The sequence below is a fragment of the Nerophis ophidion genome, linkage group LG06 (genome assembly GCF_033978795.1).
Source record: "Nerophis ophidion isolate RoL-2023_Sa linkage group LG06, RoL_Noph_v1.0, whole genome shotgun sequence".
Taxonomy (NCBI): Eukaryota; Metazoa; Chordata; class Actinopteri; order Syngnathiformes; family Syngnathidae; genus Nerophis; species Nerophis ophidion.
The window spans coordinates 66,361,994-66,385,555 of record NC_084616.1 but is presented as its reverse complement, the minus strand read 5'-3'; the positions used below and the strand labels follow the sequence as shown (position 1 = coordinate 66,385,555).

The 23,562-nt window shown below is 40.4% G+C and overlaps 1 protein-coding gene across 1 annotated transcript in view; it reads left to right on the top strand.

Annotated features, from left to right (window-relative positions):
* LOC133555135 (vang-like protein 1) overlaps positions 1-23,562 on the top strand; it is a 96,868-nt gene that overhangs the window by 37,610 nt on the left and 35,696 nt on the right. Inside the window, exon 3 of the mRNA XM_061904648.1 lies at positions 6,454-6,580. Within this exon, the coding sequence (XP_061760632.1) occupies positions 6,454-6,580 (127 nt within the window). The remainder of the gene's footprint in view (positions 1-6,453; positions 6,581-23,562) is intronic.

The following is a 23,562-nucleotide window of genomic DNA, read 5'->3' as shown; positions in this document are numbered from 1 at the left end:
ATATTTTGTCCGAAAACAATGCCTTTTTATTTTTACAGTAATTATGTGACATGCAAGTTGAAATCAGAACAGTAATAAAATGTATTCAATAATGTAAAACATTACTAAGTAATACTTTCAGCAGTATGAAATAAAATCAACAAGAAATTGTTCTAATTGTCCCAAGAAGCGGTCAATTGATGACTGATGCGCATGGGTCAGCGTCTGCAACTCACAGCAAAGAAAGCCACCATTTCAACCTGTTTCTGGTTGGGTGAGTGTGCTGGAGATTGTGGCAGACTGCAGCAATATTAATTCCTGCAGAAAGATATTGCCGTCCAGTACCTTGACTCAAAGTCTTGGCCAAAAACTGATAAGGCCCAACTGCCAGCCACTATGACACCACATACCTTTACATCCAGTTGCGAGAGCTGCGCTTGCCTGAGTCATAAGTAGAGGTGGGGGAAATTCAGTAATCGATTTTAGATGCATCGCAATTCGGATAAGGTCAATTATAGAATCGATTAGTAAACGTCAATAATCGATTATTGATTTCCATCCATCCATCCATCTTCTTCTGCTTATTCGAGGTCGGATCGCGGGGGCAGCAGTCAAAGCAGGGAAGTCTGGACTTCCCTTTCTCCAGCCACTTCGTCCAACTCTTTCTGGGGGATCCCGAGGCGTTCCCAGGCCAGCCGGGAGACATAGTCTTTCCAACGTGTCCTGGGTCCTCTCCGTGGCCTCTTGCCGGTTGGACGTGCCCTAAACTCCTCCCAAGGGAGGCGTTCGGGTGGCATCCTGACCAGATGCCCGAACCACCTCATCTGGCTCCTCTCGATTTTTGATGAGCAGCGGCTTTACTTTGAGCTCCCCCCAGATGGCAGAGCTTCTCACCCTATCTCAATGGGAGAGCCCCTCCACCCGGCAGAGGAAGCTCATTTCGGCAGCTTGTACCCTGCCAATCCAGACGTTGATTATTATTTATCTATTTATTGTAAATGAAGTAATGAAGACAGTTCTAAATTATCGCTGACTGAAGCGAGCCACCTCACCGAGAGATCCGACCAGCCACTCTCACATCATCATCAGACAGGGTGATGATGTCTTTGACATTTTTCTTCAGGGTCTTGTCGGTCAATGCAGAGTATATAGCTGCCTGCTGCTCCGGATAACTCGCCAACATATCATAAGACGAGTTCCACCTTGTTGATAAGTCATGTATGAGCTTATGAGTAGGCAGCTTTAGCATTTCTTGCTTTGTCTTAAACACATGAGCAGCTGTTGTGCTTGGGTGGAAGTAGGAAACCACCTTCCTGATCCTCCCAAGGAGGCGGTCCAACCTATTGACTGAGATTCTATTCTGTGATGCCAAATTCACTACATGTGCAAAGCAACCTATCTGTGGTCCCGAGTCCTGCCTCATTAACTGCATGTATTTAATTTTTGGCATTATCAGTTGTGACTGGGATATTAGTGCTGGGCCTCTTTATCTTCCATTCCTCCACTGATTGTGTCAGTACCTGCGCAAGTCTCGTAGAGGGGGCGTGTCTTCTCATCTCCCAGTCTGCTATCGTCACATAGCTCTCCGTTACCCTGGACGTCCACCTGTCTGTCGTGAGCACAACAGATGGTGCCTGGGATAGTTCATCCACAACTTTTTCCTTCTCCTGCTCATGAAGATCTGGCACAATGCTGCGGTGATAAGCGGTCGTTGAGCAGTCTTCGTTTTCACTCACGTCAGAGAAACACCTGGGTGATTTCGCTTCAAGTGGGTGGCCATGCTAGATGTGTTTCCACTGTCATATGGCTTTGTTGTGCCACAGTGCCTACACACAGTCACAGTTTTATCCACTAACCATTTTCCTTCATCATTGTATTTGACAGGGAAGCCAAAATGTTCCCATACAGAGGACTTAAATGGCGCAGGGCGTTCAAGCTCCTCTGTTACTCCACTTGCTATGACCACGATGTGTGTGAACTAAACATGCTCACAACTTTTTTTTTATCATGAATCAAACTGCAGTCAAAGCGTTGAGGGGTTCCGGTTTGGTGGCCGCGGGATTAGTTCTCTGCTTTTTGCAGATGATGTGGTCCTGATGGCTTCATCTGGCCAGAATCTTCAGCTCTCACTAGATCGGTTCGCAGCCGAGTGTGAAGCGACCGGAATGAGAATCAGCACCTCCAAGTCCGAGTCCATGGTTCTCGCCCGGAAAAGGGTGGAGTGCCATCTCCAGGTTGGGGAGGAGACCCTGTCCCAAGTGGAGGAGTTCAAGTACCTAGGAGTCTTGTTCACGAGTGGGGGAAGAGTGGATCGTGAGATCGACAGGCGGATCGGTGCGGCGTCTTCAGTAATGCGGACGTTGTACCGATCCGTTGTGGTGAAGAAGGAGCTAAGCCGGAAGGCAAAGCTCTCAATTTACCGGTCGATCTACGTTCCCATCCTCACCTATGGTCATGAGCTTTGGGTCATGACCGAAAGGATAAGATCACGGGTACAAGCGGCCGAAATGAGTTTCCTCCGCCAGGTGGCGGGGCTCTCCCTTAGAGATAGTGCGAGAAGTTCTGCCATCCGGGAGGAACTCAAAGTAAAGCCGCTGCTCCTCCACATCGAGAGGAGCCAGATGAGGTGGCTCGGGCATCTGGTCAGGATGCCACCCAAACGCCTCCCAAGGAGGTGTTTAGGGCACGTCCAACTGGTAGGAGGGCACGGGGAAGACCCAGGACACGTTGGGAAGACTATGTCCCCCGGCTGGCCTGGGAACGCCTCGGGATCCCCCAGGAAGAGCTAGACGAAATGGCTGGGGAGAGGGAAGTCTGGGCTTCCCTGCTTAGGCTGCTGCCCCCGCGACCCGACCTCGGTTAAGCGGAAGATGATGGATGGAAGGATGGATGAGTGGAAACTGCAGATCACGTGTGTGTTGAACCAAAGATTATGATCTGAACGGATCATGGATCAATGTTGATCTGTTGCACTATTCTGGAAAATACGTTCAGTGTCCTGGATCCAGTTGATTTTTCTTCTCTAACAGGTGACTCTCGACTCCTGTGCTGTCACTCAGTCCTGTGTCGCCATTCCTGCCAGGGTGCCACCCCCTCACCCTCCCATAAAATGAGAGATCCCTAAACAGTAATCATGCAGTAATTTGACTGCCATCTTTGTCGCATTTAATTCAAAAGCTTTTGAAAGATGTGTAGTTGTGAGAGTGTTTACGTCCTACATGCAAAACATATCCAAGCATGGCTTTTTGGACTTTACTTTCTGCACTGGGGCACTATAGTGCTGGAACAGCAAACTATCACTGTTTGTTTTGGAAAGATGAAGAATAAATATGTTTATAATACCTGATTGGGCTTTTTAAAACTATAGTCAAATGATGAACTTTGTATTATTTGCAGCACAAAACCTCATTATAAAGCACTTTAACTCAAGGAATTCGATTTAATGTACATTATTATTATATCCAAGATGGTTGCAGTCAAAGTTCGAAAAAGACCAATGATGAAATAAAAGAGGCCATGCATGCACCCGTCTTAGTGGTAATGGAGCCACATTGGGCACAGTGCCATGTGGCGATAGAGAATGCAGATTCCCGCTGGTTGTGCTTGACACAGGATTAGAGTTGTAAGTGCAGAGGGTCAGTTTGGCTAACGGAGCTCATATGTTGGAGCTCACAAAGCCTCGTAGAGAGAGTGACAACGGGGGAGGCTTGCATTCGGGTCAAAGTGCATGTTTGTTGTCATCAGATATTTAGAAAACAAACACACCTTTCAAAAATACGAGATTTGTCACAAATTTGACCAAAAAGCCATTCTTTTTAATGCATTCAAACTCATAAATAAACATTAGCAAAAGTTAGCTAACATAAGGGAGCTAATGAGAGTCACTCTATATCGCCTGTAAAGCGCTTAAAACATTTTATATACATGCTGTAGGTATATATGTAATGTAATATCAGGCACTTTCATAATAGCATGTAATATTTACATACTTTGGTCATTTTAAGCTTATGGCGGCTAATTAATTTTAAGGAACGCATCAAAAAGTTTGCCATTTTCTTCAACAATATACAACTCCTACTAATCATGGCAAACAACAGCGACTACTTTGAGACAAATCATGATCGATACCTTATAGTTTTGAGCCTGACTATGCGGTGGATAAGCTACCAGTTTTAGAAGCTGACTGATAAGTAGATCCAGCAAATGGCAATATTGCTAAGTGCTAAGTACCCGCATCTGCAATCCCCTCCAATGTTTCTCATTGTTATCCCATTGGTTTGAGTTTTTTCTTGCATGAAGTGGGATCTGAGCCGAGGATGTCGTTGTGGCTTGTGCAGCCCTTTGAGACACTCGTCATTTAGGGCTGTATAAGTAAACATTAATTGATTGATTGAATTAATTACAGGGCTTCACGGTGGCAGAGGGGTTAGTGCGGTCCTGCAGTCCTGGGTTCAAATCCAGGCTGGGGATCTTTCTGTGTGGAGTTTGCATGTTCTCCCCGTGAATGCGTGGGTTCCCTCCGGGTACTCCGGCTTCCTCCCACTTCCAAAGACATGCACCTGGGGATAGGTTGCTTGGCAACACTAAATTGGCCCTAGTGTGTGAATGTGAGTGTGAATGTTGTCTGTCTATCTGTGTTGGCCCTGCGATGAGGTGGCAACTTGTCCAGGGTGTACCCTGCCTTCCGCCCGATTGTAGCTGAGATAGGCGCCAGCGCCCCCCGCAACCCCCGAAAGGGAATAAGCGGTAGAAAATGGATGGATGGATGGAATTAATTACAGAAGTAATACAGACTATAAACATAATAAAACAAACACTTACTGTACAATGTCTGCTCTCACTGGGATCCTGACTATTGGGATGGGACTGGCATTATTTGTTATCTAGAATTAACTTTCACCAACTCAGAAGCAATGCAGTTGCTCACTGGCACAGTATGTCAATACAATAGCTGCATAAACTAGTTTGCGCTGTGATCGTGGCACCGCTAAAAGTAGTTCCTCAATGATAGCACTAATAATACCAATACTGCTAATACTTGGTTAATATTCAGGTCACGGCACATAATGAACTATTGTTGGCGGTTTTTGGATGTTTTATTTAGAGAGCTTTATGGGCGCAGTAGATTATGCCCGGTATCTGCATATATATATGTGTGTGTGTGTGTGTGTGTGTGTGTGTGTGTGTGTGTGTGTGTGTGTGTGTGTGTGTGTGTGTGTGTGTGTGTGTGTGTGTGTGTGTGTGTGTGTGGTTTACCCCACCTTCCGCCCGAATGCAGCTGAGATAAGCTTCAGCACCCCCCGCGACCCCGAAAAGGACAAGCGGTAGAAAATGGTTGAATGAATTGATGTCCAGTAGTGGTCAAAGGTTTACATACACTTGTAAAGAACATAATGTCACGGCTGTCTTGAGTTTCCAATCATTTCTACAACTGTTTTTTTTTTTTTCGATAGAGTGATTGGAGCATATACATACTCACAAAAAACATTCATGAAGTTTGGTTCTTTTATGAACTTATTATAGGTCTACTAACAATGTGACCAAATCTGCTGGGTCAAAAGTATACATACAGCAATGTTAATATTTGCTCACATGTCCCTTGGCAAGTTTCACTGCAATAAGGCACTTTTGGTAGCCATCCACAAGCTTCTGGTTGAATTTTTGAACACTCCTCTTGACAAAATTGGTGCAGTTCAGTTAAATTTGTTGGTTTTCCGACATGGACTTGTTTCTTCAGCATTGTCCACACGTTTGAGTCAGGACTTTGGGAAGGCCATTTTAAAACCTTAATTCTAGCCTGACTTAGCCATTCCATTACCACTTTTGACGTGTGTTTGGGGTCATTGTCTTATTGGAACACCCAAATGCGCCCAAGACCCAACCTACGGGCTGATGATATTAGGTTGTCCTAAAGAATTTGGAGGTAATCCTTCTTTTTCATTGTCCTATTTAAAGCACCAGTTCCATTGGCAGCAAAACAGGCCCAGAGCACAATACTACCACCACCATGCTTGACGGTATGTCTGGTGTTCCTGGGATTAAAGGCTCACCTTTTCTCCTCCAAACATATTGCTGGGTATTGTGGCCAAACAGCTCAATTTTTGTTTCATCTGACCGCAAAACTTTTCTCCAGAAGGTCTTATCTTTGTCCATGTGATGTAAGATGAAACAAAAAGCAAATTTCCAGTAGACTCATAATAAATTCTTAAAAGAACCAAACTTCATGAAGGTTTTTTGTGACAAACAAGTATGCGCTCCAATCACTCTATCACAAAAAATAAAAGTTGTAGAAATGATTGGAAACTCAAGACAGCCATGACATTATGTTCTTCACAAGTTTATTTAAACTTTTGGTCGTGACTGTATGTGTGTGTAGTTTGGGAACCACTCCTTTAAAGGCACATTGTCACAAGGGCCATTGTTTTTCTACACGCAAATTATTAGTGGCAATAACCATGTTGTTTGGTTTTTCAGGGACATAAGCCGGGAACACCACAAATCACGAAGCAAAGACGGACGATTAGAAAAATCAGTAACAATCAACCCCGCTCCTGCACAGCCATTGTTGGGTGATGTCATTGGTCGTGGAGAGCAGTCCCAGGTAAGAAAATTAAAATCACTCGTTCCACATCTCTTTTCCTCTTATTATTATTATTTTTAAATCTAAAAACTAGGTTTGCACAAAAAAATGATCATGTCTCACAATGATGTATTCTAAATTCTAAATGACAACCCTTCTTCCTTGCTTTCCCTATACCCCAGCGTGCTTCGCCAACCAGAGTAAATTGGCTCCACTGTTCCGATTCAACCCAATTACACGACTTGCGAGGGCAATTATTATTTGTGTTGTTGTGTGTGGATGTTAAAAAAAAAATTGTCCCAGAAAATCTTAATCTCAGTTTTTAGCAAGAACATTTTGATTGCTTTTTTTTCTGCAATCTTGCAGCCCAATAACAAAGCACATGTGTGGTTGTACCCACGGTTTTCAAACAAGGCCAGTAATATTGTCATTTTGAAAAGGTTTAGAGCAGTGGTGTCAAACTCATTTTAGCTTAGGGGCCACACATAGGAAAAATATCACCATGTGGGCTATACTGGTAAAATCATTGCATGATAAATTAAAAATTAAAACAACTTCAGATTGTTTTAGTTTTACTTTGGCTAAAAATAGAACAAGCACATTCTGAAAATATACAAACAATTTTCTAGGTACAACACTTCAAGTTGAACAAAAATTCTGAGGAAAAAAATTGGTGGCGTTTCAAAAACATAATTAGGGGACACAATGAACCCAGTCTTTGTCTTAGTGTGTTTACAAAACCATTAAAGTTTAAGCACTTCCTTTTTAGCCATCTCATGTTAACATTTTACCATTAAAGACGTGTTTGCAAAAGCAAGTGGATGTTTCCTCAAACGCCGCATTGGTGAAATCTGCAACTGCCACAACACATTAATTTATCATCATTCAACTTTTACAAATGTAATATGGACAAAACAATTATCAAAATCACCTTAGCCGAAATCAAGCTAACATAGCTATAAACATAACCAATGTGAACAAAGTAGATTTAAGCATAAAATAAAATGTAACAAACAACAAATGTAGAAACGCACAATTTTACAAGGGAGTTCAGGGTGCGCATCATGCCGTCAACCAATTGCAAGCGTTGCATGGAACTCTAACTACTTCAAATATGATGGTCATGTTGACTTAAGTTTTTGCATCTTACCGTTTCGTTATTTTATCCGTTGAGTGGATACGTTTACAGTGAAAGAATATATTGTGTGTCGCTACTGCCTCAGTCTGCCGCCATCTGCTGCCAGCCACAACATGAGCAGCTGATGCTTGTACCTGCACTGATTTCTTCTTTGCCACAGAGTAGCAGCAGCCAATCCAGTGGTCGCTTAAAACCAGCTGACACATCATTTTTAAACAGTGTCATGTGTGACATGGGTTACACTAGAATTGCTGTTGTGACATCCATTGGACACATTGAGCACAGCAGTTTATTTCATTAAAATTTCGCAGCTCATTTTTTTACTTAGCCAACTCATTTTACAGACCGCAGCCCGGAATAAACCTTTACAGCCCGTGGGTTGGAGCTCAAGAAATTTGGTTACAAGTTAAAACGAGGTGACATGGTGAATGTACTTATCTGGGTTAAGACAGGCCATCTGCTACACCGCCATCCCCCACACACCACCACCACCATCAGACCAAGCTTAGTTGTTACATCTCACACTACATGCTCAGAAATCATGCATGTCAATGAACAATGCTGACATGGATTATATAATAGATTGTTTTACAAATTACAAATATAAGGTAAGCAATTGTTCGTTATCGTATAGTAAATTGTGTTTGTTGGTTTGCATTTACAAGGTTTGCCTTGCTGTACCGTATTTTTTTATATTTTTCATAATTTTTACCAACAGCTAATGAAGCTGGCATTTTAATATATAGTATACTAATATAATGGTTAGCTGTTTATATGTTAAATCTGGTTGTAATTAATAGCAGGTGCCAACATATTTATGTCAAGGTAAGAAACAGGTACCAAAGTGCAAAAAGAGAAAATACATATTTGACAAATATTAAAATACCTCTAGAGTCTGTGCTGATCATGCTGTAAAAATAATGTTTGCGCTATTAATATTGTGGTGTAATCCCTAGGATACATTTGTTGACCAGTGATGTCAGACAGCCCCCTCGCTCCATTTGTGCAAATCTATTTAAACTTGTCATGTGTTACATTTGTGCTCGTTATTAATTTAATAAAAAATGTGTGCTATTATTGTTGTGACGGTATTAATTAATATTAGTCAGATGCAGTTACAAAGCAGTGATGAAAATATACCTTCTCTAATAAGACTGGAAAAGGAAACTGTCTCGTATGTCATCATTGGGTGAAATTCCAATCATTTAAACAATATGCTTGACTAGAATAAATGACACATTTTGAGAGATTTTTACTTGCGGGTGGTCTGGTGACTACAGGTATGCGATACCACTAATTTCTTTTATTGATCCAAGACTGAGAGCTTTTCTTTTGTATGCTTAAAAAATCCTTGTATTCAATGTTTTGGTTCAACATGAGGTGTTTGAGGAGGTTTGTTTCATACTGTTTTTGACAAATATCAAGCAAAGCGTCTTAGGCTGCACACATAGCTCCATTTACGATTAGTCATCATTCTGTCAGATTAACTGACCGACAGTGTGCTGCTTTGTTTATACATTACACACTTTCTCAGGCAGAGGAAAAAGTTACTTTCCTCTATTTTCCTCTTAATTACATACATGACCTCAATCCACTGGAGTATCAAAGTATTACAAATTGATTTTAGAGCAGAAAGATTTAGTATCAGAGGTATTGATTTTTCAGTATTGATCCCTACATCACGGGGAATAAAACAGTAAACACAATAAAATCAGCAGAAATGTTTGGGAAGATTTGGACAAGGTGAGGTAGGGGTCTGAGTGACATCACTGGTCAGAATTTTTTTTGGGAATTACTTAAAAACAATAACAACAAACAAGAGATTTTACGGCCCAATTCAGCACAAACGTATGGCAGTGGTATTTTAATATTTTCAGAGACAAATGATGCCAGCATAGGTGACTTCTTTGAATTTACATCTGCTAGATGTCACAGTGCTCTTACCATGCGCCAACATTGCATTTTGCTGCTAAACTCTTAGAATGAGTCTGTGATTGTTAGCTAATGTAGTCAGTTGTTGATGGCTGTTATCACTAAGGTTAATCAACCTTTGACCTGGTCTGGCTGTCGTGTCCATCAGTGCATCATAGACTTCATGTTGCCAATCATCCACATTACATTTGAAGATGAGGAAGTAAAGCAATCACTGCAGTCATTTTACTGACCTACTTAGCATACAAGTTTGCCTTGTGGCAACCCTCGTTAGCATTGCCTGTGTTTGTGTAATGTGCGTTTTTTTCTGGGCTGCTTTGAATCTAATTTTAGCAGAGAACCGCTCTAGTTAGGGTTTTTGCGATTTTTGTGGTGGCCCGCATGGGGCATTGCTGCTGGATTTTTATTCATACTTTTTCTTGGAAGCGCTGTTACTGTTGTGTGAAAGTGGATATTCGGGTGAATGCCATCAATCTTGCCACCTAATGCACGGGGAAGGCTGATTCTGTTTATGTTGTCAAACACGAGAAATGTGATCTGTTTCAACACAAAAACACTTCAAATGGGCGGAACATACAAACTTCCGTTGACCTGTGTAATTTAGGGTTTTCTTGCTGAATCTGTCATTTTAGTTTTACTTCATCTTCTGTTGAAGATAAACATTGCCTTGCCAGTAAATGTAAGTTCATGTCACTGAAGGTAGTGTTCCTCCTAGGTCTACAGCTATGGTGATGTGGAGGGGTATTGTTATTATCAAATGTGATCTTTCTTCCCGAGTTATGATGCCCACCAACTGTAGACTGACCATACGTCCTCTTTTCCCCGGACATATCCTCTTTTGCGGGGCTGTCCGGGCGGGGTTTCTAAAATGCTTCAAATTTTTGAGTTAGGTTTGGGTGTATTTTCAATGTACGTACAGGGTTAAGAAGGTGTTAAAAACAAAACAAATTGTGAAGGTGTGCCAGGCAGCAGCATTAGTGAGGGAGGGGCAGAGACAGAGAGAGCGAGGGAGTGGATTGATTGATTGATTAAAACTTTTGTTAGTGGATTGCACAGTACAGTACATATTCCGTACAATTGACCACTAAATGGTAACACCCGAATAAGTTTTTCCACTTGTTTAAGTCGGGGTCCATGTTAATCAAGTCATGGTACCAATATATACTATCAGCATTATACAGTCATCACACAAGTTAATCATCAGAGTATATACATTGAATTATTTACATTATTTACAATCTGGGGGGTTGGATGTTATTGTGAATTATTGACCTATCTAAAGTTCGGATTACGTCACATCAAATATTCCACTTTGAAAAATATTTTTGGTGGAAGATTTTGCATATTTTGTGTGTTTGCCATAAAAAAACTAATTTTTGTTTGACAAAAAAAGGTCGAAAACCAACAAACAAAAAAAACAACGTAAAAAAAACCCATTTTGAAATGAGGAATATATCTGAAGTTGATGTAGACTCCAGAGATTTAATCGTTAAATATAAAATGTATATATGCCCTGGCACACCATTACCATCATTTCATGACCGAAGCAAAACACTTTTTAAACTTTTATACTGAAATAAATAAACCTACAACTTATTAAATAAAAACATAGAAAAAACTACCAGCAGCGGTAAAGTTTAGATCCATGAAGGAAAGAAGAAAGTAAATGAATGTTTATAACTGAATACATTTACATATGCATACAAATAATTCTTCTTTTTTTATTATTTCTTTTAATGAATTAAGTAACGTTTATGACAACCTTTTTCCAAAACACAATATAGAATGTGAGATATAACAGGACAATGCATACGTTTATTATTTGTTTTCAAAACGCTTACACAAAACTGGGACCCCAAAACTTTATTGTGGTACCCCATTTTTATAACTTGATGGACCCCCATTTTGAAAATTCCCAAGCACAAACACTGCTGTCAACAGAGGAGAAAAAACCTAGTCCCGGTCATGAGGTGCTGCCCGCCTTGGCACGCATATATGTGTCCTCTTTTGGGATTTCGGAATATGGTCAGCCTAATTTCATGATAGAAATGAATAGAAAGACTACAAAGTAAATCACAAAGTCAAAACCCGTGACACGCTCACTCTTTGTATGAGTATATTCCCACATGTAATAAAGGCATCATAAAGTGCATTACTCCTACCCCAGCACTTGATACAGAGAGCAGAAATAATTAGTTTCCCCATAGGTTTACACTTTTGAAAATTGGGGGTTTGGGGGGATCATCACTTTAATTTTACAAAACAGTAGAAAGACTCCAATAATCCATCCATCTTTTTTGTACCATTTGTCCCTCTCGGGGTCGCGTGGGGTCTGTAACCTATCCCAGCTGCACTCGGGCGGAAGGTGAGGTGCATCTTGGACAAGTTGCCACCTCCCAATACAATCCACAAAGTCAAAATAAAGAGGTGCCATTTATTCAATGGGATCGTATATTTTGTTTTGTTTTGTTTTTGATTTCATTCATTCAAGGTCAAAGAAAAAACAATCAAAATAACAGTAAAATAAATCATGAACGCAAAAGAGCAGAAAGAAGTCAAATTTATATTGATTGAAACTTTTATTAATAAGTATGTCGGATTAGCACATAAGTCAACAACATCAACAAAACTCACCTTCGTGATTTCTTTGACTTTATCGTTGGAAATGCATCTGCAGGTTATCCATACATCTCTGCCATGTCTGCCTTAACACCGCCAGTAAATAGCATGTTAGCATCGATTAGCATGCCGTGCTAATCGATGCACATTCTACGTAAATCAACTTGAATCCGTCCCTGATCGTGTTGTTACACCCTCCGACAACACACCGACAAGGCATGATGTCTTTAAAGTACGGAAAACAGTCGAAAAAATTGAAAAGAACACAGCTGATTTGACTCGATGTGTATACTGTGTTTGACAAAATGGCCGATTGACTACCTAGGTGACGTCCCGTTCTGACGTCATTGCTCCAAGAGTGATAAATACAAAGGCGTTTATTTCGCCCAAATTCACCCATTTAGAGTTCGGAAATCGGTTAAAAAAACATATGGTCTTTATTCTGCAACATCGAGGTATATATTGACACTTACATAGGTCTGGTGATAATGTTCCCCTTTAAAGGAACTTAGCTATTTACTTTTGTCAAATATGTAAGTATGTGTATATATATATATATATATATATATATATATATATATATATATATATATATATATATATATATATATATATATATATATGTATATGTATATATGTATGTTCTATGCCCATGGTAAGGTTTCCCATGACAAACAGGTCCTAGGTGAGGCACTGGACAAAGAACAGCTCAAAGCCTTCTATGAATACACGCGTGTCACTTGGGCCCCCCTCTGGAGCCAGCCCTGGAGGTGGGGTTCGATGGCAAGTGCCTGGTGGCCCAAATGGGCCACATGAGCACAATGGGCACAAAGCAAAGAGGCAATATGAATCCCCCCACAATGGAAGAAGTAGGGTGCTCTGTGAGCTGGGCGGCAGTCGAATGCAGGGCCCTTGGGGGGCCGATCCTCAGCTACAGAAGCTGGCTCTTGGGCTTGAGGTAGAGAAGTTTCGGCTGGATCTAGTCGGCCTCACTTCGACGCACAGCAAGGGCCCGCGTACCAGTCTTCTCAAGAGGGGCTGGACTCTCTTTCACTCTGGTGTTGCCAGCAGTGAGATGTGACGGCCAAGGTTGGCAATACTTGTTGCCCCTTGGCTCAGAGCTTGCACGTTGGAATTTAACCCGGTAGACAAGAGGGTTGCTTCCCCCCGCCTCCTGACTATTGGTTGTGCTTATGCGCCAAACAGCAGTTCAGAGTACCCACCCTTTTTGGAGTCCCGAGAGTGAGTACTGGAAAATGCTGCCTCTAGTGATTCCCTTGTTTTACTAGGGTACTTCAACACTCACGTTGGCAACAACAGTGAGAACTGGAGAGGTGTGATTTGGAGAAACAAACATCCTGATCTGAATCAAAGTGGTGTTTTGTTATTGGACTAAGTTGTAGATGTATTTATTTTAGTTTAAAAGTGTAAAATGTTTTGTTTCGGTCAGGAAATTATGGTAATTTTGTGCCCGGGCATACATACATTATTTATTTAACGCTTAAATCTTTAGAGCAGTTGTTCTCAACCTTTTTTCTGTGATGTACCCCCTGTGAACATTTTTTTTAAATTCAAGTACCCCATAATTAGAGCAAAGCATTTTTGGTTGAAAAAAAACAGATAAAGAAGTAAAATACAGCACTATGTCATCAGTTTCTGGTTTATTAAATTGTATAACAGTGCAAAATATTGCTTATTTGTAGTGGTCTTTCTTGAACTATTTGGAAAAAAGATATAGAAATAACTAAAAACTTGTTGAAAAATAAACAAGTGATTCAATTATAAATCAAGATTTCTACACATAGAAGTAATCATCAACTTAAAGTGCCCTCTTTGGGGATTGTAATAGAGATCCATCCGGATTCATGAACTTAATTCTAAACATTTCTTCACAAAAAAACTAATCTTTAACATCAATATTTATGGGACATGTCCACAAAAAAATCTAGCTGTCAACACTGAATAGTGCATTGTAGCATTTCTTTTCACAGTTTATGAACTTACATTCATATTTTGTTGAAGCTGTATTCAATAAATATATTTATAAAGGATTTTTTAATTGTTGCTATTTTTAGAATATTTAAAAAAAAATCTCACTTACCCCTTGGCATACCTTTAAGTACCCCCAGGGGTTCGCGTACCCCCATTTGAGAACCACTGCTCTAGAGTTTACATGAACTTCAGATCTATCCGTCAATTGTAAGTTTTTTTTGTGTTTGTTTGTTTTCTGCCCTTTTTGTCAAATAAAACTATGTTTTTTACGGGAAACACACAAAATATGCAAAATGTTCCACAAAAATTATTTTTCATTATGGAATATTTGATGCCATGTAATCGGAGCCTTGGATAGGTCAATAATTGATAAAAACATACATATTGATTCAATATTATGTTTTGAGCAATGACAGTTTTAAAGAAAAAAAACAGCTTTGTTTTATTAGTCAACATTGTATATATTTCTGAATTACATTTCACTTGTAAGCTTTTTTATTCCACTTTTGTTATGTTTTTGTTTATTTTAATAGTATTTTTAGAATGTGCCGTGGGCCTTTAAAACATTAGGTGCGGGCCGCAAATGGCCTCCGGGCCACACTTTTGACACTCTTGCTATAGATAATAAAAAAATGTATCTGATAACAAAAATCCTGGGTTCGATCCTGGGCTCGGGATCTTTCTGTGTGGAGGTTCCATGTTCTCCTCACAACTGCGTGGGTTACCTCAGGGTACTCCGGCTTCCTCCCACCTCCAAAGACTTGCACCTGTGGATAGGTTAATCGGCAACACTAAAATTGGCCCTTGTGTGTTAATGTGAGTGTGAATGTTGTCTATCTGCGTTAGCCCTGCGATGAGTAGCGACTTGTCCAGGTTGTACCTCGCCTTCCGCCCATGTACAGCTGCGATAAGCTCCAGCACCCCCTGCCACCCCAAGAGGGAAAACCAGTAGAAATGGATGGATGGATGGAAGTCTATAGAAAAAAAAGTAGACCCTGGCAACGCATGCATGTTTATCATAACGCACAGTCAGCATCTCTGCTTCAGTAAACAATCAATCAATCAATCAATGTTTACTTATATAGCCCCAAATCACCAGTGTCTCAAAGGGCTGCACAAACCACCACGACATCCTCGGTAGGCCCACATAAGGGCAAGGAAAACTCACACCCAGTGGGACATTGGTGACAATTATGACCCAGTGGGACGTCGGTGACAATGATGACCACGAGAACCTTAGAGAGGAGGAAAGCAATGGATGTCGAGCGGATCTAACAGGATACTGTGAAAGTTCAATCCACAATGGATACAACACAGTCGCGAGAGTCCAGTCCAAAGAGGATCCAAGACACAGCAGCGAGAGTCCCGTTCACAGCGGAGCCAGCAGGAAACCATCCCAAGCGTAGGCGGACCAGCAGCGCAGAGATGTCCCCAGCCGATACACAGGCGAGCAGTACATGGCCACTGGATCGGACCGGACCCCCTCCACACGGGAGAGTGGGACATAGAAGAAAAAGAAAAGAAACGGCAGATCAACTGGTCTAAAAAGGAGGTCTATTTAAAGGCTAGAGTATACAAATGAGTTTTAAGGTGAGACTTAAATGCTTCTACTGAGGTGGCATCGCGAACTGTTACCGGGAGGGTATTCCAGATTACTGGAGCCCGAACGGAAAATGCTCTATAGCCCGCAGACTTTTTTTGGGCTTTGGGAATCACTAATAAGCCGGAGTCCTTTGAACGCAGATTTCTTGCCGGGACATATGGTACAATACAATCGGCAACAATGACAGTGATAAGGTCACTGTCAGGGATGCAAGTGACACTTGCAATCTTATTAGCCACTTCTCTAAGAGATTCTTTTTGACGACTTCTCGCACATTAATACTGCAAAAGGCACATAGTTGCCCCGTTTTGTTGACCTGCAAAGTATGTTTTTGGGGCGGAGGAGTCTGGCCGGGTGCTAGTTAGCTTGAAGCGGGAGATTAAAGTGAAGTTTCCATGGACTCACAAAGACTAAAACAACTCATTTACTGGAGCAGGGGTAGGGGACCGATGGCTCTAGAGCCAGATGTGGCTCTTTTGATGACTGCATCTGGCTCTCAGATAAATCTTAGCTGACATTGCTTAACAGGATAACTAATGAATAATTCCGCTAGTAATCACAGTGTTAAAAAATGACGTTCAAATTATATAACATTCTCATTCATTTTAATCCAACCATCCGTTTTTCTATCCAACCTGTTCAAGAAGTTGCATTAATGGGAAGAAGTATTATATTTATTAATGGTTAGCTTCAGAATAACAATGCTATTAAAAAGAATAGGAGACTTATTATACTCTAAAAATGTTGGTTGTACTTAAAAATGCACGCATTTAGCTGTATTCAGCGTTAAAAAATATTATATGGCTCTCAGGGAAATACATTTTGAAATATTTGGCTTTCATGGCTCTCTCAGCCAAAAAGGTTCCCGAACCCTTGTACTGGAGGAATGGCACAGGATGAAGTTAAAAAGGTTGACTTTACACTCACCTTAGTGTTTACCATGAAGTCTTTCTGTTGACCACCCCTTGCGGTAAAGTTTTCCGAGTGCAAACTGAGGCAGTAAATCCATCCATTTTCTACTGCTTATTCCCTTTTGGGGTCGCGGGGGGCGTTGGCGCCTATCTCAGCTACAATCGGGCGGAAGGCGGGGTACACCCCGGACAAGTCGAGGCAGTAAATGTGATTGATAAAACTTTCGGCGAATCAAAATTTAAGAAATTTTACCAGAGAGTTTATTACTTTGAAGACGACTAATAAAAAGGCAATAAATGGGTATGGAAATTTGACGTATATAAAACAGAAGCCTCCAGCCAAGCGTGGTAAATACAAGTACTTTATGAGGCGAACAAGACCGCAGCAAACAAACAAACTCCTGCTAAAAAGCAGCGTATCGTTGGTGGAATCATTTACACCAGGTATGTATAAAGATCACTGTACAGATGTCATGTGGCACGCTTCTTTTATTGTGGTTTCTATGTAAGCATGTCAGCGTCAGAAGCACAGCAAGTTCAATGCAGGAAATCAAAGCAACAACCAGAACTAAACACAAAGATTAACTTGATATCAAATATATCATTTGTATTATAATCCTTGCACAAAGCAACAGTGAAGCTCAATGTATTAGTTAGTCACTGAATGGAGAACTGGGAGTGGGATTAAATATGTTATCTTCTTCCCACTCCCTTTCAGGCAGAACTGGATCATCATGTTTACATAGTGTACATTCCTTTTTGCATTATATTAATTAATATTATTATATGTTGTCTACCTATGTCATTGCCTGAAAAAAAGGAATACATTTATTTTATTTTTAAAGGAAATGGTAAAATGATAACATCACACACAAAACAGATAACAAACACGCACACATACACACTACTATCTTTGAGGGAACAAATCAATGATTGAATTGAAAACCTTCAGCAGTCCATCCAAACAATACCCCCTTTGTGGACCAAAATATATGACAGCGGCAGCACGGTGGAACAGGGCTTAGTGCATGTGCCTCACAATATGAAGGTCCTGGGTTTGATCTGGCTTGGGGTCTTTCTGTGTGGAGTTTGCATGTTCTCCCCGTGACGGCGTTGGTTCTCTCCGGGTACTCCGGCTTCCTCCCACCTCCAAAGACATGCACCTTGGGATAGGTTGGTTGGTAACACTAAATTGGCCCTAGTGTGTGAATGTTGTCTGTCTATCTGTGTTGGCCCTGTGATGAGGTGGCGACTTGTCCGCCTACCGCCTGAATGCAGCTGAGATAGGCTCCAGCACCCACCGCGACCCCAAAATGGACAAGCAGTAGAAAATGTATCGATGGATGGCAGATATGACAGCAAAGGAAGCACATTCAATCTCTTTATCAACCCCAAGTTACACAATCCAGTGAAAACATTCAACAGAGCTGCTGTGTAACTGGTGTAAAAATGCCACTGCTAAGCTAACACACACAACTGAGCTAATGCTGCTGTCTGGGCGCTGTCTCTTAAAGGTACACATGCACACTCTGCTCGAATATGAAATGTCTTTACAGTCAAATATTTAAAGTTTTATTTTTTTTTAAAGTAAAGCATTATTTAATTTCCATAATAATTAATTACATTTATGAAAGACTAATTTCCTTAGTAATTCAATTACTTTTTTGGTAAAGTAACGAGAAACTATGATTAAACATGTTTTAGAAGTAATGTTCCTGTTGCGATCCGCTGCTCGTATCTAGACATATTAGTTATTTTTCCTTTCTGGTATCACTTTCCGTCAAGTGACTGTTTATTTCCTGTTTAGCCTGTCACCATGGTAACTCATCAGTCCACCTGCCAATCCCGGTCCACACACACCTGTTTTGTCTAATCACCCTCCTATTTAAGACAGCCTCTTTGTTCATTTTCTTCCTGGGTTCATAAATTGCTCTCATGCAACAAGTGACGACTGCTACTTTTTCTACTTTTATTCTCGCTAGCTCTCACGCTATACCACTTGATTATTCCAGTTTTCATACTGATGATTTGTTTTCTCGTTTGTGCTTTCATGCCAAGTTTAGTTTTCTGTTTGTATTTCCTAGTTTTCATACTAGCGTTTTTGGTTTGCCTTTTTATTAGCTCCAGCATTTCTGTTCAGAGCTCTCTTTTTGTTAAATAAATATTTTAAGATCCTAACATTTGTTGTGTTCACGTCATCGCATCCACGGAGGGACAAACCCGGCATTACCATGCCCACCAGTCTTCACAGTTCCACCGCCAAGATGGGAGAATGAAAGAAAACTGCCTGCGTTTATCCACTAGACTTACTGAAACTATAGTCTTATCAATGTTTACTTGATTAGTTATTTGCATAAAATGTATAATACTACATTTTATTTAAGACAGAAGTTTTACATTTTCACCATTAATCTCAATCCATCCATCCATCCATCTTCTTCCGCTTATCCGAGGTCGGGTTGCGGGGGCAACAGCCTAAGCAGGGAAGCCCAGACTTCCCTCTCCCCAGCCACTTCGTCTAGCTCTTCCCGGGGGATCCCGAGGCGTTCCCAGGCCAGCCGGGAGACATAGTCTTCCCAACGTGTCCTGGGTCTTCCCAGTGGCCTCCTACCGGTTGGACGTGCCCTAAACACCTCCCTCGGGAGGCGTTCGGGTGGCATCCTGACCAGATGCCCGAACCACCTCATCTGGCTCCTCTCGATGTGGAGGAGCAGCGGCTTTACTTTGAGCTCCTCCCGGATGACAGAGCTTCTCACCCTATCTCTAAGGGAGAGCCCCACCACACGGCGGAGGAAACTCATTTCGGCCGCTTGTACCCGTGATCTTATCCTTTCGGTCATGACCCAAAGCTCATGACCATAGGTGAGGATGGGAACGTAGATCAACCGGTAAATTGAGAGCTTTGCCTTCCGGTTCAGCTCCTTCTTCACCACAACGGATCGGTACAACGTCCGCATTACTGAAGACGCCGCACCGATCCGCCTGTCGATCTCACGATCCACTCTTCCCCCACTCGTGAACAAAACTCCTAGGTACTTGAACTCCTCCACTTGGGGCAGGGTCTCCTCCCCAACCCGGAGATGGCACTCCACCCTTTTCCGGGAGAAAATTAAAATTAATCTCAATATTGGAGATAATTATTTCTATGCATGCAATGTGCAATGTTACATTTTCGTTAACTGAACTATTTTATTCAAGACAGAAGTATTGTTTCCCTTTCATTGATTGATTGAGACTTTTATTAGTATATTGCACAGTACAGTACATATTTCGTTCAATTGACCACTAAAAGGTAACACCCGAAGAAGTTTTTCAACTTGAATAAGTCGGGTTCCACGTTAATCAATTCATGGTAAAGGGAAAAGCTATTCATTTAGTTCTTTGACAATTATTCAATAAAAATTACAATTTATATAGATACATAGATACATATATACATATAATGTGTAGAGGGGTTAGTGCGTTTGCCTCACAACACAAAGGTCCTCGATTCAATCTCACCGTGAATGCGTGGGTTCCTTCCGGGTACTTCGGCTTCCTCCTACCTCCAAAACACATGCATACACATATCTGGGGATAGGTTGATTAGCAACACTAAATTGGCCATAGTGTGTGAATGTGAGTGTGAATGTTGTCTGTCTATCTGTGTTGGCCCTGCAATGTGTCCAGGGTGCACGCCGTCATCCGAATGCAGCTGAGATGTTTGGTCAGGAAAAAACACAAGAGGCTATATCATCACAACAAGCCTGTTTCGCAGGTTTCCCTGCGTGTCAGGGGATTTGATATATAATAGGGAATAAAATCAACTGACGAACAGGGAAACCTGCGAAACAGGCTTGTTGACGATATAGCCCAGGGGTCACCAACGCGGTGCCCGCGGGCACCAGATAGCCCGTGAGGACCAGATGAGTAGCCCGCTGGCCTGTTCTAAAAATAGCTCAAATTGCAGCACTTACCAGTGAGCTGCCTCTATTTTTTAAATTGTATTTATTTACTAGAAGGGGGGGGGGGGTTGCCCACATATGCGGTCCTCTCCAAGGTTTCTCATTGTCACCGACGTCCCACTGGGTGTGAGTTTTCCTTGCCCTTATGTGGGCTCTACCGAGGATGTCGTAGTGGTTTGTGCAGCCCTTTGAGACACTAGTGATTTAGGGCAATATAAATATTGATTGATTGATACTAGCAAGCTGGTCTCGCTTTGCGCGACATTTTTAATTCTAAGAGAGACAAAACTCAGTTAGAATTTGAAAATCCAAGAAAATATTTTAAAGACTTGGTCTTCACTTATTTAAATGAATTAATTTATTTTTTTACTTTGCTTCTTATAACTTTCAGAAGGACAATTTTAGAGAAAAAATACAACCTTAAAAAGGATTTTAGGATTTTTGAACACTTATACCTTTTCACCTTTTAAATCCCTTCCTCTTCTTTCCTGACAATGTATTTTTTTTATTGTAAAGAATAATAAATACATTTTAGTTTAATTATTCATTTTAGCTTCTGTTTTTTCGACGAAGAATATTTGTGAAATCATTCTTCAAACTTATGATTAAAAGTCAAAAAAATATTCTGGAAAATCTAGAAAATCTTTAGAATCAAATTTAAATCTTATTTCAAAGTCTTTTTAATTTTTTTTTTTAATTTTTGTTCTCTAAAATCTAGAATAAATAATGATTTGTCTTTGTTAGAAATATAGCTTGGTCCAATTTGTTATATATTCTAACAAAATGCAGATTGTCTTTTAACCTAATTAGAACATGTCATCAAAATTCTAAAATTAATTTTAATCAGGAAAAATTACTAATGACGATCCATAAATTTTTTTTTTATATTTTAAAAAAGATTCAAATCAGCTAGTTTATCTCTTTTTTTTTCAGTTGAATTTTGAATCTTAAAGAGTCGAAATTGAAGATAAACTATGTTTCAAAATTAAATTTTCATTTTTTTCCTGTTTTCTCTTTTTTATTTACTCTCTACAAAAACCTTTCGTAAAAGGAAAAAAATGTACGAAGGAATGGCAGACAGAAATACCCATTTTATATATACATATATATATATACATATATATATATATATATCCATCCATCTATCCATTTTCTACCGCTTATTCCCTTTTGGGGTCACGGGGGGCGCTGGCGCCTATCTCAGCTACAATCGGGCGGAAGGCGGGGTACACCCTGGACAAGTCGCCACCTCATCGCAGGGCCAACACAGATAGACAGACAACATTCACACTCACATTCACACACTAGGGCCAATTTAGTGTTGCCAATCAACCTATCCCCAGGTGCATGTCTTTGGAAGTGGGAGGAAGCCGGAGTTCCCGGAGGGAACCCACGCATTCACAGGGAGAACATGCAAACTCCACACAGAAAGATCCCGAGCCTGGATTTGAACCCAGGACTGCAGGAACTTCGTATTGTGAGGCAGACGCACTAACCCTTCTGCCACCGTGAAGCCCTATATATATATACATATATATATATATATATATATATATATATATATATATTTATATATATATATATATATACATATATGTGTGTGTGTGTGTGTGTATATATATATATATATATTTATTATAAGTAAATTGAGCAAATTGGCTATTTCTAGCAATTTTTTTAAGTGTGTATAAATCTGGTAGCCCTTTGCGTTAATCAGTACCCAAGAAGTAGCTCTTGGTTTCAAAAAGGTTGGTGACCTCTGATATAGCCTCTTGTATTTTTTCCTGACCTAACATATTCCGCTCTACCCCAGTATTGAACACTTTATAAACCACAGTAACCGCAACTATAATTATATATATATATATATATATATATATATATATATATATATATATATATATATATATTAAGGCTGTAAAAGTTAAGGCGATAACAACAAAATAAATATAAATTTTAATAACGGCACTGATTTTTTTAACGGGCGACTAACACACAGGCGTCCTTTTTGACAGAAAAACAAGGTATTCATGTTTTTAACAAGAATTAAAAAAAAAATCCTGGCACTTTACATTTATTTACGGATTATGTTTTTGCAAGTGACCCACTTCCAACGGAAAAACACGAGTGATGACGTCACGACTATTGCCGACAAATCCAATTGTCGGCGACAAATTTTATTGTCGACATTTCTACAATGTCGACTAATCGTTGCAGCCCTACTTCTCAGGCCGGCTCACTCAATAGTACCAGAAAAAAAATACACTCACGGTAGTACTCCAAGATTCTTTTGATACTGCTTTACTGACATTCTTCATACTGGTCAATAAAAATCACCACAATGGTTTGTTGACTTTTTTGGGGCATTGTCTTTATTACATACTTTACAATAATGTATTGTGGAATGAGTGAGTGTGCTTTGTTTTTTACTTGATGCATTTCTTATAGTCTTTATATTGTTTTTATCTGTATGTGTGTCTTCTAGGTAGGAAAACGTTTGATTCCTACTATTTTACAGCGACCAAATATATATATTTACATATCTAGTACAATTATCTGCCATGTCATCAAACTCAGTCCTGTAAAACATCATTGCTCAACAATACACTACTATACATCCCAAGCTTTTCATTCTTTTCTTATTTTATTTTTTTCTGGTTTGACATTGGTATGAGTTGGTTTGCGCGCACACACACACACGCCCACAAACACATACACACACACACACACACACACACACACACACAACGCTGTTGGCTGGGTCAGAAGCAATGGATGGAGAGTGGATGGATGGAGAGTGGTGCTGAGTGAAAAGACAGCAAAGAATGAATAAGGAAGCCCTGAGGGAATAGAATGAAAATAGA